At 33.9% G+C, this 13584-nt stretch overlaps 4 protein-coding genes across 12 annotated transcripts; 1 reads left to right on the top strand and 3 right to left on the bottom strand.

The window, feature by feature from the left end:
- Positions 1 to 704: 704 nt before the first annotated feature.
- On the bottom strand, positions 705 to 2872 carry Eogt (EGF-domain O-GlcNAc transferase). 2 transcript variants are annotated; one of them, XM_066297289.1, is made up of 4 exons: positions 1921 to 2872; positions 1258 to 1864; positions 1100 to 1202; positions 705 to 1050 (listed from the first exon to the last, which is right to left on the bottom strand). In XM_066297289.1, the coding sequence occupies exons 1-4, from the start codon at positions 2627 to 2629 to the stop codon at positions 886 to 888; spliced, it is 1584 nt and encodes a 527-aa protein (XP_066153386.1). In that variant the 5' UTR covers positions 2630 to 2872; the 3' UTR covers positions 705 to 885. The 2 variants fall into 2 exon arrangements, with proteins under 2 accessions (XP_066153386.1, XP_066153392.1); XM_066297295.1 differs by having other exon boundaries at positions 1258 to 1861.
- A 110-nt stretch (positions 2873 to 2982) lies between these two features.
- Positions 2983 to 7708, bottom strand: LOC136347390 (uncharacterized). Of its 5 annotated transcripts, none has more exons than XM_066297337.1 (2): positions 7397 to 7708; positions 2983 to 4564 (listed from the first exon to the last, which is right to left on the bottom strand). In XM_066297337.1, exons 1-2 carry the CDS (start codon positions 7478 to 7480, stop codon positions 3248 to 3250), a joined length of 1401 nt encoding a protein of 466 aa, XP_066153434.1. In that variant the 5' UTR covers positions 7481 to 7708; the 3' UTR covers positions 2983 to 3247. The 5 variants fall into 5 exon arrangements, with proteins under 5 accessions (XP_066153434.1, XP_066153426.1, XP_066153416.1 ...); XM_066297329.1 differs by lacking the exon at positions 7397 to 7708 and adding an exon at positions 7091 to 7245; XM_066297319.1 differs by lacking the exon at positions 7397 to 7708 and adding an exon at positions 6583 to 7027.
- LOC136347438 (TBC1 domain family member 20) lies at positions 5692 to 12518 on the top strand. Of its 3 annotated transcripts, XR_010733497.1 has the most exons (9): positions 5692 to 5961; positions 6018 to 6137; positions 6190 to 6434; positions 8311 to 8504; positions 8557 to 8735; positions 8788 to 8935; positions 9137 to 9346; positions 12325 to 12413; positions 12470 to 12518. XR_010733497.1 is itself a non-coding variant. In XM_066297440.1 (8 exons), the coding sequence occupies exons 1-8, from the start codon at positions 5823 to 5825 to the stop codon at positions 10241 to 10243; spliced, it is 1266 nt and encodes a 421-aa protein (XP_066153537.1). In that variant the 5' UTR covers positions 5692 to 5822; the 3' UTR covers positions 10244 to 10446. The 3 variants fall into 3 exon arrangements, 2 of the variants coding, with proteins under 2 accessions (XP_066153537.1, XP_066153550.1); XM_066297440.1 differs by lacking the exons at positions 12325 to 12413; positions 12470 to 12518 and adding an exon at positions 10213 to 10446; XM_066297453.1 differs by lacking the exons at positions 12325 to 12413; positions 12470 to 12518 and adding an exon at positions 9401 to 10446.
- LOC136347413 (lysosomal phospholipase A and acyltransferase-like) lies at positions 9737 to 12929 on the bottom strand. Of its 2 annotated transcripts, XM_066297403.1 has the most exons (6): positions 12534 to 12929; positions 12239 to 12335; positions 12019 to 12190; positions 11846 to 11968; positions 10939 to 11331; positions 9737 to 10015 (listed from the first exon to the last, which is right to left on the bottom strand). In XM_066297403.1, exons 1-5 carry the CDS (start codon positions 12927 to 12929, stop codon positions 10950 to 10952), a joined length of 1170 nt encoding a protein of 389 aa, XP_066153500.1. In that variant the 3' UTR covers positions 9737 to 10015; positions 10939 to 10949. The 2 variants fall into 2 exon arrangements, with proteins under 2 accessions (XP_066153500.1, XP_066153491.1); XM_066297394.1 differs by having other exon boundaries at positions 12239 to 12929.
- Positions 12930 to 13584: the final 655 nt, after the last annotated feature.

Below are 13584 nucleotides of genomic sequence, written 5' to 3'. Positions count from 1 at the left end.
TTTATTTGTTTGTTAACAATTATCATTACATTATAATTATAATATATAAGTTTGTCTTCGCAGATTCATACCGACGTCCTACAAATGGGGAATACCAATAAAAACGTCATACATCAGTCTCACAATACATTTCTTCTGATGGGTAAAACCCAAACAGGTTATTAACCGGTTTACCTAGCAGTGTTAAATATGTATGTACAAGAGCTATTAAAATTTGAATAATGATACAAAATGATTTTAGTACAGTTACAGCTCTAGGGATACACCAATGCTTAAAATACTAAGAGGAAACTGTTATTCTTCTTCGGTTTGTCTGACTTTCCCATCCTAAAAGCATACAAATCTCTCCTCCTAGAGGAGAATTCATAGAGGCAACATAGGAGACGCAGTATCCAATATACCTCTTTTTTTATTGAACCTCTACTCTCGTACTAAGGACATTTGCATTGACCTCCGGGTTATCCCCTCGGCTTAAAAATAATCGAGATAAAATAATTACCAATAAAGATGTAAATAACGTTTGTTTACAACTGCAATAACTACGTTGTTATGAGCATGAATATATCTATATTCAAATGATTACGAAAACACCGATTATCATTTAGAAATTTGAGAGAAAGAGATACAAATTTTGAGTCAGCACCTCAGGAAAATGTTTATTTAATAACAGAAACCACCCGAAGCCGCAAATAAATTACAAAAAATACTCTATATAAAATATATTAAGAGCTTAAGTACAAATTAGTCAGATTCTTAAAGCCATTCAAAATAAACTAAGACAATTAATAATTAATAATATCAATATCATTACCCTGATTTGAATTATCACCAGTGGAATGCTGAGTATTATTTGTCATTGCATAAAGCCACTGAACAGGGATTATATCAAAGTTCATCACGTCTCTGCTCATCTCTGGCATCCGCAATAAACCCCTTAAATTTAGGATGACTTCGTACATAATCACTAGCCTCTTTTAGCAATTCCTTAAACTCCTGTTTATCAAATGAGTAATTGACGAATTTTGCGTGAGCACCTCCTTCATATGTACCCTAAAAACTGGTTTTTCACAAATATTAGTCATTCTATCGAAAAACCTACATCACTCTCAGATTTTAGTTTATCTTTATCCCTCCATGTTACATAATGCAGCCCTCTAAGCCTTGACAAATCTGCATAGCAATTGGCATCTTCACAATTATATCTTAAACAATATTGTAATACTTAAAACTTTTTTAAGGCTTTTGAGATGAACTTACATCTCAAATACTGCTGCCCAATCCGGAAGAAACAGCAGGTGTGTAAGACCAGCTCCATGAACCCCTACCAAAACATCACTATTCGCAGTAATCTCCAATTGCTCCTTGAAAGATATATCTCGGTTATAAACCACTCTTTTAACCTCAATTGACTCATCATCCTTAACACTTTCCAAGAGCTCTTTTTCATTTAATATCCTCCGATACTTGGTATCTCTTGAAAGTAATGTGACTCGAATTTTCCCATTAGCTCGCTTATGAATAGGTATTTGCAGTCTGTGTAAGATGTGTTTTGAGAAGGCATGAAATAACCCACTTTTTTTGCAGCCATATATTATAGGGGTATTGTAGTAGAGGCCAAAAATCATTCGGGGCAGTAAAGGGAAAACTACATTTTTAAAACAAACTGTCTCCCCTTTAAAAGTTTTCAAGTCCCATAATGGGTGTTCAGTAAAGGCCTGCCACGCAGCTTCAAAGGCTGAATGATAAGTGAAGGTTTCCCAAATTAAAATATAGACATCAGTTGAAAAAGTTTCAGAATGTTGATTTAAGTGTAAAGAAGCATACAGATTGAGAAAATCACAGAAATGATGATACATGTTTACTGCTAAAAATTAAACTATTTTGGTGTATGTAATATTAATTAAAAAACTACATACTTACTTGCATCAATCTTCATAATATATGTTGGCTTTTCAATCACAATATCACAAAGCCCATCATGTATAGGCCTCTGAGGGATTTCAGTAAAAAATCTCAATTCAGGGCCCCAACTCTGCAAGGCACTTATATGATCTGTCTGCACTTCAAATTCTTCCTTTTTTAAAGTACAATGACCAACTATATCACCCTCGCTCAGTACATCCATTTTATACCTAATTGGCTCTTTCCTTTCTATAAGTCTAGTGAAATTGATCATAATATTTCTGCCCCTACAGTAGCGTAAATGGTTTGAGCACTCCAAAATACTGTCATCAGGAAATACAGGTTCACACAACACTTTCATCTCTTGCAATTGCTGTTTTACAAATCCAAAATCACCTTGTATATAAAAGGTCTTTAGTTGATCCAACTTAGTCTTGACCCAACCTTTGTGGTCACCGGGACAATCCGGTATCGAATACTGAGGTTCTCCCCAATTATGACCAAACTCATAGCCCCAATATTTCACAATGTTAGTGTAGTTTTTAAATGAACATTCTGGGTCTTTACGACACTGGTCTGCTACCTCTGGAAAGGCAGTGAAGTAATAAGGTAAGTGCTCCGGAGGTAAGTTTATGTTAGAAAAATTGTTGTTAGACAAAACATAAGGCAGGTATAGTACTAAAAAGGGCAAAAACACCATTATAACAACACTCAGTTTAACGGACATTTTGCTGATGAGTGGAACATTTCGCGGTGGTGTATTGAATAATCTACCTACGTACAATACATAGAGGACATTAGGTTATTGTGATGCGTTCTTTTTATGGTAAAAGAGGTGAAAGCTTTTAAGAGTTTTAATGATCACTAAATTTCAATCCGTTTGCGAGGTTATGTTATTTGTTATTTTATATCAAGCACCAAATATCACGTGATTAAAATATGGAAGTCGAAGCAACCACGTGACTGTTTTTGCGCAATCGGCATTGTCAAATGTTATGGTTAATCTAGGCAAATTGATGATTTCAATTTAATTCACCTAATGATTGAGGTAAAATAATTTTTAAAAAAATTAATTCAAAATTTAAACAAAAAATGTTTATTAATTTTAAAAAAATTGTCTTAATATTTCCATAACTATATTATTCTAAATAACAATATTATAGTCCCTAATAGTTAATTAGTAAATCCTTGTCATATAGTACAATAGTTATACATTATTATGCTCACATAAAAACAAAAAGCACATTAATTATTAAATTACATCCATAAAAAGAGAGTATTGGTCCATTCTCTAAAACCATACACTACACAATGTTACTTTATATAATCAATTCTATGCAAAAACTCAAAAATTGAGTTTCCACCTTATCGAATACAGCACAAAAACTATAGAACAATTGAAAAACATATATCCCATTAAAAGCATTACAGCAACAAACGACTGTACAAGCCTCGTGCGTAATACTAAATTGATTATGCCAGTTACGACATTTCCCACTAAAAAAAATATCAAGCCATTGTAGTTAATGGCTTCATATAAGAAGGGGGAACATACAAATTTTCTCATCTTGTTCTGTAAGAGGAATTTTTCTCCATTTTCAGCTAAATAGAATAACCACAGCATGAAAATTCCTATAAACAATACCCAAAATATGTAGCCTGCATTGGCTAAACGCCTAGATACTTCAAAGTTATAGTTGCAAATTATAGTCATGACGAAAGTAAACACCGTGCACATACAAGCTTTTATGTTAGTTACTCTAAAACTTTTTCCTGTAACTTTTATCATATATGCAAAATAAAGGGCATAAAGATACAGAGCTACATACCCTATAATTGACACTAAACCTTCCTTGTTGGCATCAAGGAGATTTTTTCTCTCATGTATATCAAACACCCAGTGTTTGAATGAATACTGAATTAAAGCCTCATGTGCAATTGTTATAAGAGTGGCATTAATAAATATATATTTCACCTTAATAACATATAAAATGCAAGAAGAGAAGATTTTGATGAAGGCAAGAGTAATGAAGAAGTTCCAGTGCTCCCCATATTCAATTTTAGACACCTTGTAATGTGTCACCTTTGTAAGAACCAGCCTCAATATGCCAAGAATCAATAGTATCAATGATCCCTTAATAGAGCTTTTAATTGAGTCTTTCTTGCCTCTCACTTCAGGTGCAACAATGGCATTGGCAAACACATACAGCCCAACTCCCACATCCATGAGGCTGAAACCTGTTCTATGTGTTTTTGAATACCGTGAAGGAAATATATCAAAATCTACTGCTAAAATTGCTATCACAGAAATCATGTTGATGGTAGCCCTACAGTTGGTAATGTAGTCCTTTTTGCGTGGGTTAACAATTCTTTTACTTGGGCGGATATTTTTTAGGCGCTTGCAACACACATATACTACATAAACTAATAAATGTATTCCGAGGAGGAAACAAGTTATTGCAACAATATTGGTTACATAGCCTGAGAGAATGGTGATGTTAAGAACTGCAGGCACAACAATGACTACAAATTCCAAGAGGAAGGCGACTATGGAATGCTTCGGTAACAGGAGAGAGGAGATGAAAACTGCTATCACCATAAAAAATAACGAAGGCACGATAAGGAGTATGGTTTCTGTTGCATCTCTGGCATTTTTTGTAGTCTAAAACAAATTTGAATTTCAATATTCAATGCTACAAAGTTTTATTTGTATTATTGTCGATTAATATTCCTACATTGATATACCTACATTGCTAATAACAGCCTCCATATTATTTTTTATTAACAACAAACGTAAACGTTATAAATTTTTATATAAAACATTGAAAATATTTAAGGAAATGGGACTTTCTTCAGACATTATTTGGTTTTACACCTTTCAAATAAAACCGAACCTCAATTTTTGTTTGTTGACATTCTATGTTCGGCGCCTGTTCGGACGTTTACGACTCACTTCGTATGACGAGCTTGCGCTATAGTTGTGTCAAAAATTTAGAAAATACCCTCCCCTACTTTATCCCCATTTTCCAAACCTACTTTGATGGAAGACTACCAATTTTCAACCCTCCAAGCTACATTAGGTTCTTTACTTGAGTTGCGTAAGGGCATTTCTCATTTATCTTCGAATTCGATGTGCTTCTGATGTCGGAATTAAGGTCTTCACTTCTCCAAAAGAAGTTCCAGGAAAAGAGTGATACGAGATGCTTGTTATAACCTTTACACTGAAGATTTTGAAAAATATGTAAGCAAATCTAACATCGAGAGACACTTGTCCAACTGAGTCAAATTATTGGGAATGGCTATTTCATTCAACACGTTCCGTTTATTCATATTATTTTTTTCAAGCTTTGTTCCCGTTTACTTTACGCACACAAAGCACTTCTACGCACAATGGTAATTTTTAAATCTGTGTACCGAAAGGAAGTGGAAACGAACGAAATATGAAAAACTACAGTGCTTCTGTAATATCTATAAGATTGTGAAACATTGAATTTGTCTTATATTCAACAGATTGCCGAGTTTGTAAACGTTGCATGTATTGACATTAAAGCTTGTGAGCATCTATAGCGTCTTCGATTTGTTTGAAACTATTACCAGGAGCTTCAGAATCAATAATTTTTATACTTGAAACTTTTGTTACGCGCCGAAACTAGTTTTAATTCAAATTCCGTACGTTTATAATGCACAATCATTCTGGATCTCTTTTTGTTGCATGGACCAATAGGAGAGTGATAAAGAGAGGAAACTTATTAAGTGTTGACGCTATTTATCACTGACATTTTGCCAGAAATTTGGTTTTAGGTTATCTTTTTCGTGTAAAAACTAAAATTATTTTTTTCAATTTTGTTTGTATCTCCTTAAATACTTCTTAATCTACATGATGACAAAGTGAAGCCTAAATTTCGCTTATCCGAAGGGTGATGGAGAATTTCGATTCTGAGATTAGCAGTCTGGACGAGGAGACTACCTATCTGGTCAACAGCAGCTCAGGAAAACCCTCAGAATGTAGTTTTGAAGAGGATATTCAAGATACTAGGTCTGAATTGAGATTTGAACGAAGTAAGTACTAGACAAATAAATTTCAAAAACCTATATCTGTGCTATTATGATAAAAGGTACCGAGACTCCTGCCGAGAAAGAAAAATGGAATCAAATCAAAGCTGCTATAGGCAATGATAATACCACGTTAAAGACATGGAAGAATTTAGCAATTAGTAAATTTGGTTTGGTGGCAGGTACTCGTTGTGTTCCTCATTTAGAAATTGATATTTCATTAATTATTATTAGATGATTTGAGGTATACAGTTTGGCCATTGCTACTTGAAGTAGATCCAAGCAAAAACGAAATTATCCCTTCCCTAGAAGAGCTATCTAGTCATCCAGAGTATCAACAAGTAGTCTTAGATGTAAATAGGTCACTAAAGAGATTTCCTCCAGGCATTCCATATGGACAAAGGGTGGCCTTGCAAGATCAACTTACAGTTTTGATATTGAGAGTCATAATCAAATATCCACATTTAAGATACTATCAGGTGAGTAATTCCCTACTTTTCTGAATGCAAAAAGTTGATTTAACATCAATAATCTAATATCTTAATCTTTATAATACAATTTTTCAGTTAATTTTATTAAATAATTTTCCTAATTTATTGTAGAAAAATATGGCAATGAGGTACTTACCAAATTAACTTCATAAAAATCATAAATCCTATGTTTAATTAGTCGGCCGAGGTATAAAAAATTATTTTTTAGATTGTGAAAGGGCCCTGATGTATATGCAGTATCATTCATTTTGATTTAATGTCTTGGTTTGAAATACTAATACTGTGTTCTTTATCGGTATAGTCAGAAATATAAATTCCTCTATCATTTGTTCAGTTTTTTGTGATTTTATTTTTACATTTTTTAAGTCACATTGTGTCTGTTTACAGTATTCATTTTGTCTGAACACTTTAAGAGATAGTTTTTGAATGAGCGAACTTTATATTTGATTCATCTAAGTACAAAATATAGACTTTCTTCATCTTTCACCATTTGAATTCAAAATATGTCAGTAGTAATTCCATACCGGCGTACATATTAATGAGTACCTACTTATTTTTCTTATTAACCATATCTTTGAATTTTGTAATATTTGAAGGACATTTTTCTGACTTTACAACTGGATTATAAAATGCAAATTTCTTACCAGAATCGAAGCTGTACTTAAATTCGCTATCCTTTGAAAAGTGAAATTATTATGTAATGTATGGTGAAGCAATCTAAGGGCTCCCATTTCCTCACATATTACTTCACATTAATCTTATTACGTCTAAAAGTACCAAACAGTTATAAGATTATTCTGATAATAAATAAAGATTAGGTAGGTAAACTAGAAAAATCGTATATGTCATTATTAACGGTTTAGAAATCGATCAATTAAAATCCGTTAAAATGTATCAATAATTTGTTATAAGGAGATGAAGCAGATGCTTCAGAATTTGTTTAAACTTACCAGCGCATCAAGCGCCTGGAGCTTTTTTAATCGGGAGAAATAAACACTTTTAAAGTTCAAAGGGAAATTTCTCAATACTCCCATATCTATCAAAGAGTTTCATACATAGTAGAAAGTTATCTACTCAGTGCTTTTATTTCAGCCTAGAAATGTTTCTGATATACGGTCCACATATAGAATTTTCTGTCACGTTATTACCATATAAGTATATATATAACGGCTTTGGAGCGAATTATCACCGTTAAAAAGTTTGCGATTCGATGAAAAACATCTATCGACGTTATTACACGAATATATTTTATCTTTGACTAATATCTTAAGGTCGTTTGACTGGAAATAAATAATCAAAATGATTTCGCAACCTTGCGTGGACGTAGAAAACGTATTGCAGATCATGTTTATTTTTACGCGTTATTAGTAGTTGTTTTCCGTTCTTCAATATTAATTATTATCGGTGGTATTATTTTATTTACATCCGATTTGATTGTAAAGATATGATATGATACCGTTTGGCGGCCATAAATTTGATAGATTATGGTCCTAATATAGTAAACAGGCAAATATATAATCATAGTATAGTAAAGCAGCTATCAAACACCTTTTTTTTTATAGAACTTATAATGACTGAAAGAAGCATTTCGTAGATATTCGGATAAGTATTTCTTAGGGGTATATTGGGATTTAATTTCGACCTAAAAGTTAAATTATTAACAAATTGGCATTAAATTGATCATAAAACGTTGTAAGCAATATGTATATAACGAAATTTTTTCCAGCTCATCATATCTGTCAGTACGGTCATAAACTGATTCGCCTCGTAAAATGTGATATTACGTAAATAATTATTACAGCATTTTCTATATTCTTCACACATTTTTTATTCGCAATATACATTTTTTTTGTCAAATCTTTAGGGTTACCATGACGTTGCCATAACATTCCTCTTGGTGGTAGGCGAGGCAGTAGCATTCAGAATAATGGAAAAACTTAGCACCGAAAATCTTCGTGAATGCATGGAACCCACAATGGAAAAAACCGACTATCGTTTAAATTACATCTACGCTTTGCTCTATAACATCGACAAAGATCTGCACAATTTCATGGACAGGTAAGCTTTCTTTGAAAATCAGTAACAAATATATAAAATTTATTGAATACAGTGCTAGTGTGGGCACCATGTTCGCTCTTCCATGGTACCTCACATGGTTCGGACACTCTTTGAACCAATACAAAGACGTGGTGCGGTTGTACGATTATTTTTTGGCAACACCGCCCTTGATGCCCTTGTACGTGGCCACTGCTTTAGTTGTGTGGAGGAGAAATGAAATTTTTGCTGAAGGTACTTTTATGTTTTTTGTCATTTTCTAAATTTTAATATAGGATTTTATTAGGCTGTGATATGGCAAGTATCCACTGTCTCTTGTCCCAAATTCCCGATAATCTAGATTTCGAATCCATTCTGATGAACGCTATGAAGCATTACGAAGATTATCCTCCTGAAAAACTGGAAAAGTTGGTGAAGAAACGCGTGGACAGAGAGTACGTAGAGTTTAACTTGCTTTTCGTGTTGAGAAAGGTGTTTGGTGTAGTGAAGAAGGTGTTCTCTCTTGGTTTCTATCTAGTATTAATAGCTTCCGTAGTTCCTCGTAGCCATCGCTCACATAAAACTCTGTAAATAGCTTCTAAATGTTGCACTCGATTTTCCCTATATTTTCTTGAGTGCGAACGTTTAATTTTAAGAACGGCAGAAAGGAAGAAGAACGAACAACGAGTGCGCAACAATCTGAGACGGAACACGAGTCTGTGGCTACGCATTAACAACCGAATACCCGCGTGGTTGGTTTTTGGCAGACGCGGCGGACTGGGGCTAGTATTTGCAACGGCCACAGTCCTTATCGGGTATCTCTACTACATGAAATATGGTGGTGACGGGCGGCTACCATTTCTGAGGTAAGTTTCATTGTTCCTAAGCCCTTAATCTAAACTCGGAATGTATGTTTCTAGTATTTTTAATACATGACATAGGGTGATGTCTTCGGGATCGGTGAGGGATCTGATACGTAAGAGGTTTTATAGCAGCTTTTAGAGGCGAAGTGGGCTATAGAATATGTGCAATGTTATACAAAAGAGCCTATTTTTATATGTCAAATAATATCTCTCTTTTTTTGTTTATTTATTCGAGGATTTAAATTGAGGTTTTGTTGTGATATGATACATGGAATTTTCACTGGTCATCGACTGAAGAGTATGTGACAAAATTTTGTCAAACACAAAAGTCTGTAGGCGGCCATTTTGTATTCAGTAGTAAAAAGCGTCAGTTCTTAGTTTAAACTAAAAAAATAAATGCAACCTTTAATAAGCAAAATGGAAACATTAGAAAGTTACTAACACACATCACCCTCATCGGTAGGTAATGTCAAATTCGGTCAAGTGAAAAGTGCGCACTCGGTGCGACGCTATGGCTGGCAAAAGCTACCCATGTAAGCTTGACACGTTGCGCAAAGACATAATAAAACAAAAAGAGTGGAAAAATTCAGTTAAATTATCGTACTTGATGCTCACTAGTGTGGGACTCCAATTATACCACCAATCTCCCCAAATTGAAGCAAGATGGCCGCCCTAGAAGTAAAAGCCATTATTTTGTTATTTTCGCCTTCTTTACAGTAGACGTGGGCGTCATTTTTCGTTCCTTGTACCGTGAATGTTCGTCAAATATGTGATTATATTGCTTTATCAACTTTCCTAAAGTTTAAGTATAATTTTTAATAATCAAAATGCATTTATTGTTGTGTTAATGTTTTTTGTTTTACGTGTAGACTGAAAGACTCTAGAAATAGTGGCGATTGATTAGGATGGAGGCCTGTTTACTGGGACAATTAAGACCTTAAGCGTTATTACTATTCCGTATAAATAATTGTTGTATGTCAGTGATCTAAAAGTGTCTCCAAATTACTGCATACCAAAAAAAATGTTATATTCATTCTTTTTGTAACAAATGCAATGATGTGGTAGTGACTAAGTTTTAAAAAATATATAATTGGTTGTTTATACCTGCACGCTTTTTATTTATTAGAGAAATCATGCAAGAATTTTCCCAACATGTTTAAGCATAAAAAAATTCATCCATTCCCTTGAAGTTAATTGATAATTTTCAATGCATGAATGTTATACATTACATATGGTAAAATTTCTCTGAGATGAAATAAATACAAATACTTGATTTTTGGTATACACCAGTGGATGATAAAATTTTTACAAGCCAAATGTAGCATAAAATTTTCTAAATTTAGAAAATTTGATAATTAAAGCATATACCACCTATTTCTCTATTTCCAATTTCTGACAAATTAACAGAAGTATAATAAAAAGATTATAATATGACACAAAAATATATTTTGAAGAAAGTTCAGGCACTGTAAATTTTCCATAACGTTCAAAGTTATTGCATCAGAAATTTACACATTTGAATGTTATAGGAAGGTGAGAAATTTGACTACTTGTCACCAAGAGTATTATTATCAAACCTCAATAATTAGACTTACCTTTTCCATCTTCAGACATCATTAACATACAACACTGGTCCCAAAGGCTCGTTCCTAAATGAAAAACTTTTTGTCTTGTTTTCTGAGCTCACTTTTTGATGTGGTATAATTTTTTTAATCCAATGCATGTCAAGCTTGTTGGACTTCGCTACATATTCTTTTGCACTGGGCTCATCTGAATGCACTAAGCTACTCACATATTGCAAAGTGAGATTGCTGTGCAATATGGCCAGATGGTCCACTTTAGGGAAGGATTGATAGAATATTTTTTGCTTCTGCAAAGTTAGCCAGTAGCGGCAGCCTTCCAAAGACCGGGTATTCACGGTACCATCTCCGTCACCATTTATTAGGGTAGGGGTACCATCTAACCAGGTTCCAGGTTTATAGTAAAGTCTGAAAGAGGAGTTTATGCTGTTGCCAGAATTTTCAAGAAAGATTTTATATAAGTTGTTTATTTACTGATAATACTTTTTCTGTTTTAATTTCAATATATGTTCAGAAATGTTTCTATCAAGCTATGAACAGAAATCAGGTTAGTGACTTAGTTTTGTGGACAGATAACAGCCAATTCAGATTAAGTTCTGATAAGAAGTGGTGTTCTGATAAGACAAAGTCGAAGAAAATTCACTAATTAATTACATCTCTGACATGATAATGCTGAAATGTATTTATAATGACGTGGATTGTCCCCTCTTTGTTTAATTAAACAGCTTGATCAATCATAATCAAAATATGTTCCCAATCAAAATAAATCATTTTAAACCAAAGGAGCAAAAATTATATAAAAATGCATTGAACCAAATTATTAATATTATCAAAAATTTAAGTAAAAAATTTTAAATACTCCATGATGCAAAGTGTTTGGCAAAAATTAATTAATGAGAAAAATTATTGTGGTTATTTTTACCTTTCCACTGTATCCACTCCAGTGCCATATAAGCAGTGAACTTCCACTCCTGGGGGCTTAAAATTTACCTGATAGGGCTTCATATCTTTATGCATCTCCCATCCATCCATAAAATTGAGACCCCTAAATTTACCACATTTTCATTTACATCTTATAAAATATTCAAAACCTACTTGAAAAACTCTTCTAAATTGCTCAATGTAAAGTTCTTTTTCTCAGTCTCAACCAATATTTCATCAGGTTTCCAAAACAGGGGTGAAGGCAGCAGCCATGCAGTGCTTGGTTGTGACATTTGCTCTGCCTTCATAATACTAGGGCGAAGCACATACGACCCCAAATCATCCCCTATTTTTAACATTTGGATACACTACTTTAAACAAATTATAAACATACCCATAGCAAAAACCTTCATGGCTTTCATTGATCCACCCCAAGCCCCACTCAATGCAACCAATCTCTTAATATATCTGTCTTTCCAGGCTTGCTCCTGCTGATTGAGAAAATATAAGGACATAGGCCCTCCCATTGAGTGCACTATAAGCATTACTGAGGTTTGATTGTTTTGATTGTATGTGTCTTCAATGAGTTGTTTCAGTTGAATAAAATAATCTTTATTTTCATTAGGACCTCTGCGGAAGTCATACGGAGCTCCTCTAATGCTGACATTCCTAATATAACCCATGCTCACCAGCAAATTCCCAATGTCTTTGAAATAGGCTCCTGTGGCTGCATGGCTGGGATCGATCCATTCAACAGTTTCACTATTTCCAAATCCGGGCACTCTGATATCAACTCCTGGGGGTTCTGCTGTAGTTCTTGTAACATTGTCATAGTTCAAACGAATGTTATCTATCCAACAATCAATTACAAGAGGAACTAACAGCTCCATATTGAGCCAGATATTGAAATAGCCATTAGAGGTTTTTTCACAAATATAGTGTACTACGTTGGTCTTATTTAGCTTGGCCTCCAGTTGGTTACCCCCGTCCCCAGGAATGAACACCACGGGGTGTAAAGTGGGACTTCCGTGGCTGACACAACACAGAACAATACAATAAAATGTGAAAAGTTTCAAGGAGTCCATACTAGTAGTCTGAAGAGAATAAACGTTAGACTGGTCAGCGGCCAAGTTTCCAGGCGATTATAAACATTCCACAGTCAGATAAACAACAAAAACAAATAAAAGCTTATTGTTTGATAAAATTTTGTTGATTGGGAAATTTGAGGTTATGAAGATCGATGACGTCCATCTTACGTCGCTTTGCATTGTTGTCGATAATTCAAGATAAAAATCACTTATATTGTCTTTGAGAATGATACAAATGAAAATTAAATAGTAAACATTATTTTGCCAAGTAATAAATGGGTTCGTGCACCTTCTAGAGAAATTTTTAAATCGCAAAATTTTGTGTCGCCACCGCGGAATCAGCTATAACCGTTTGTCAGGTGACGAACTCGCTGCAGCTGCGAATCCTGACGATATGGTGAACGAAAATTAAATATCTATTTCATTAGTACATTGTAAATGCAAAAATAAGAAGTCCAGGATAACAATAGAGTTTACTGAGCACATTGCATTCGACAAATTCATTGTTGTTGACTTAAAGGAAATTCATGAGCATATTAGTTACTAATTAAGATTGTATCGTCCAATTGAATTACCACTTAAAATCAGATTGCCACGATCGAGTCATTATTATAACTTCAATGCGTAATCGCGAACTTTCTTTTAAATTGCA

The sequence above is a fragment of the Euwallacea fornicatus genome, chromosome 2 (assembly GCF_040115645.1).
Source record: "Euwallacea fornicatus isolate EFF26 chromosome 2, ASM4011564v1, whole genome shotgun sequence".
Taxonomy (NCBI): domain Eukaryota; kingdom Metazoa; phylum Arthropoda; class Insecta; order Coleoptera; family Curculionidae; genus Euwallacea; species Euwallacea fornicatus.
The sequence above is the reverse complement of the archived record's forward strand: the minus strand, read 5'-3'. Positions and strand labels throughout refer to the sequence as shown.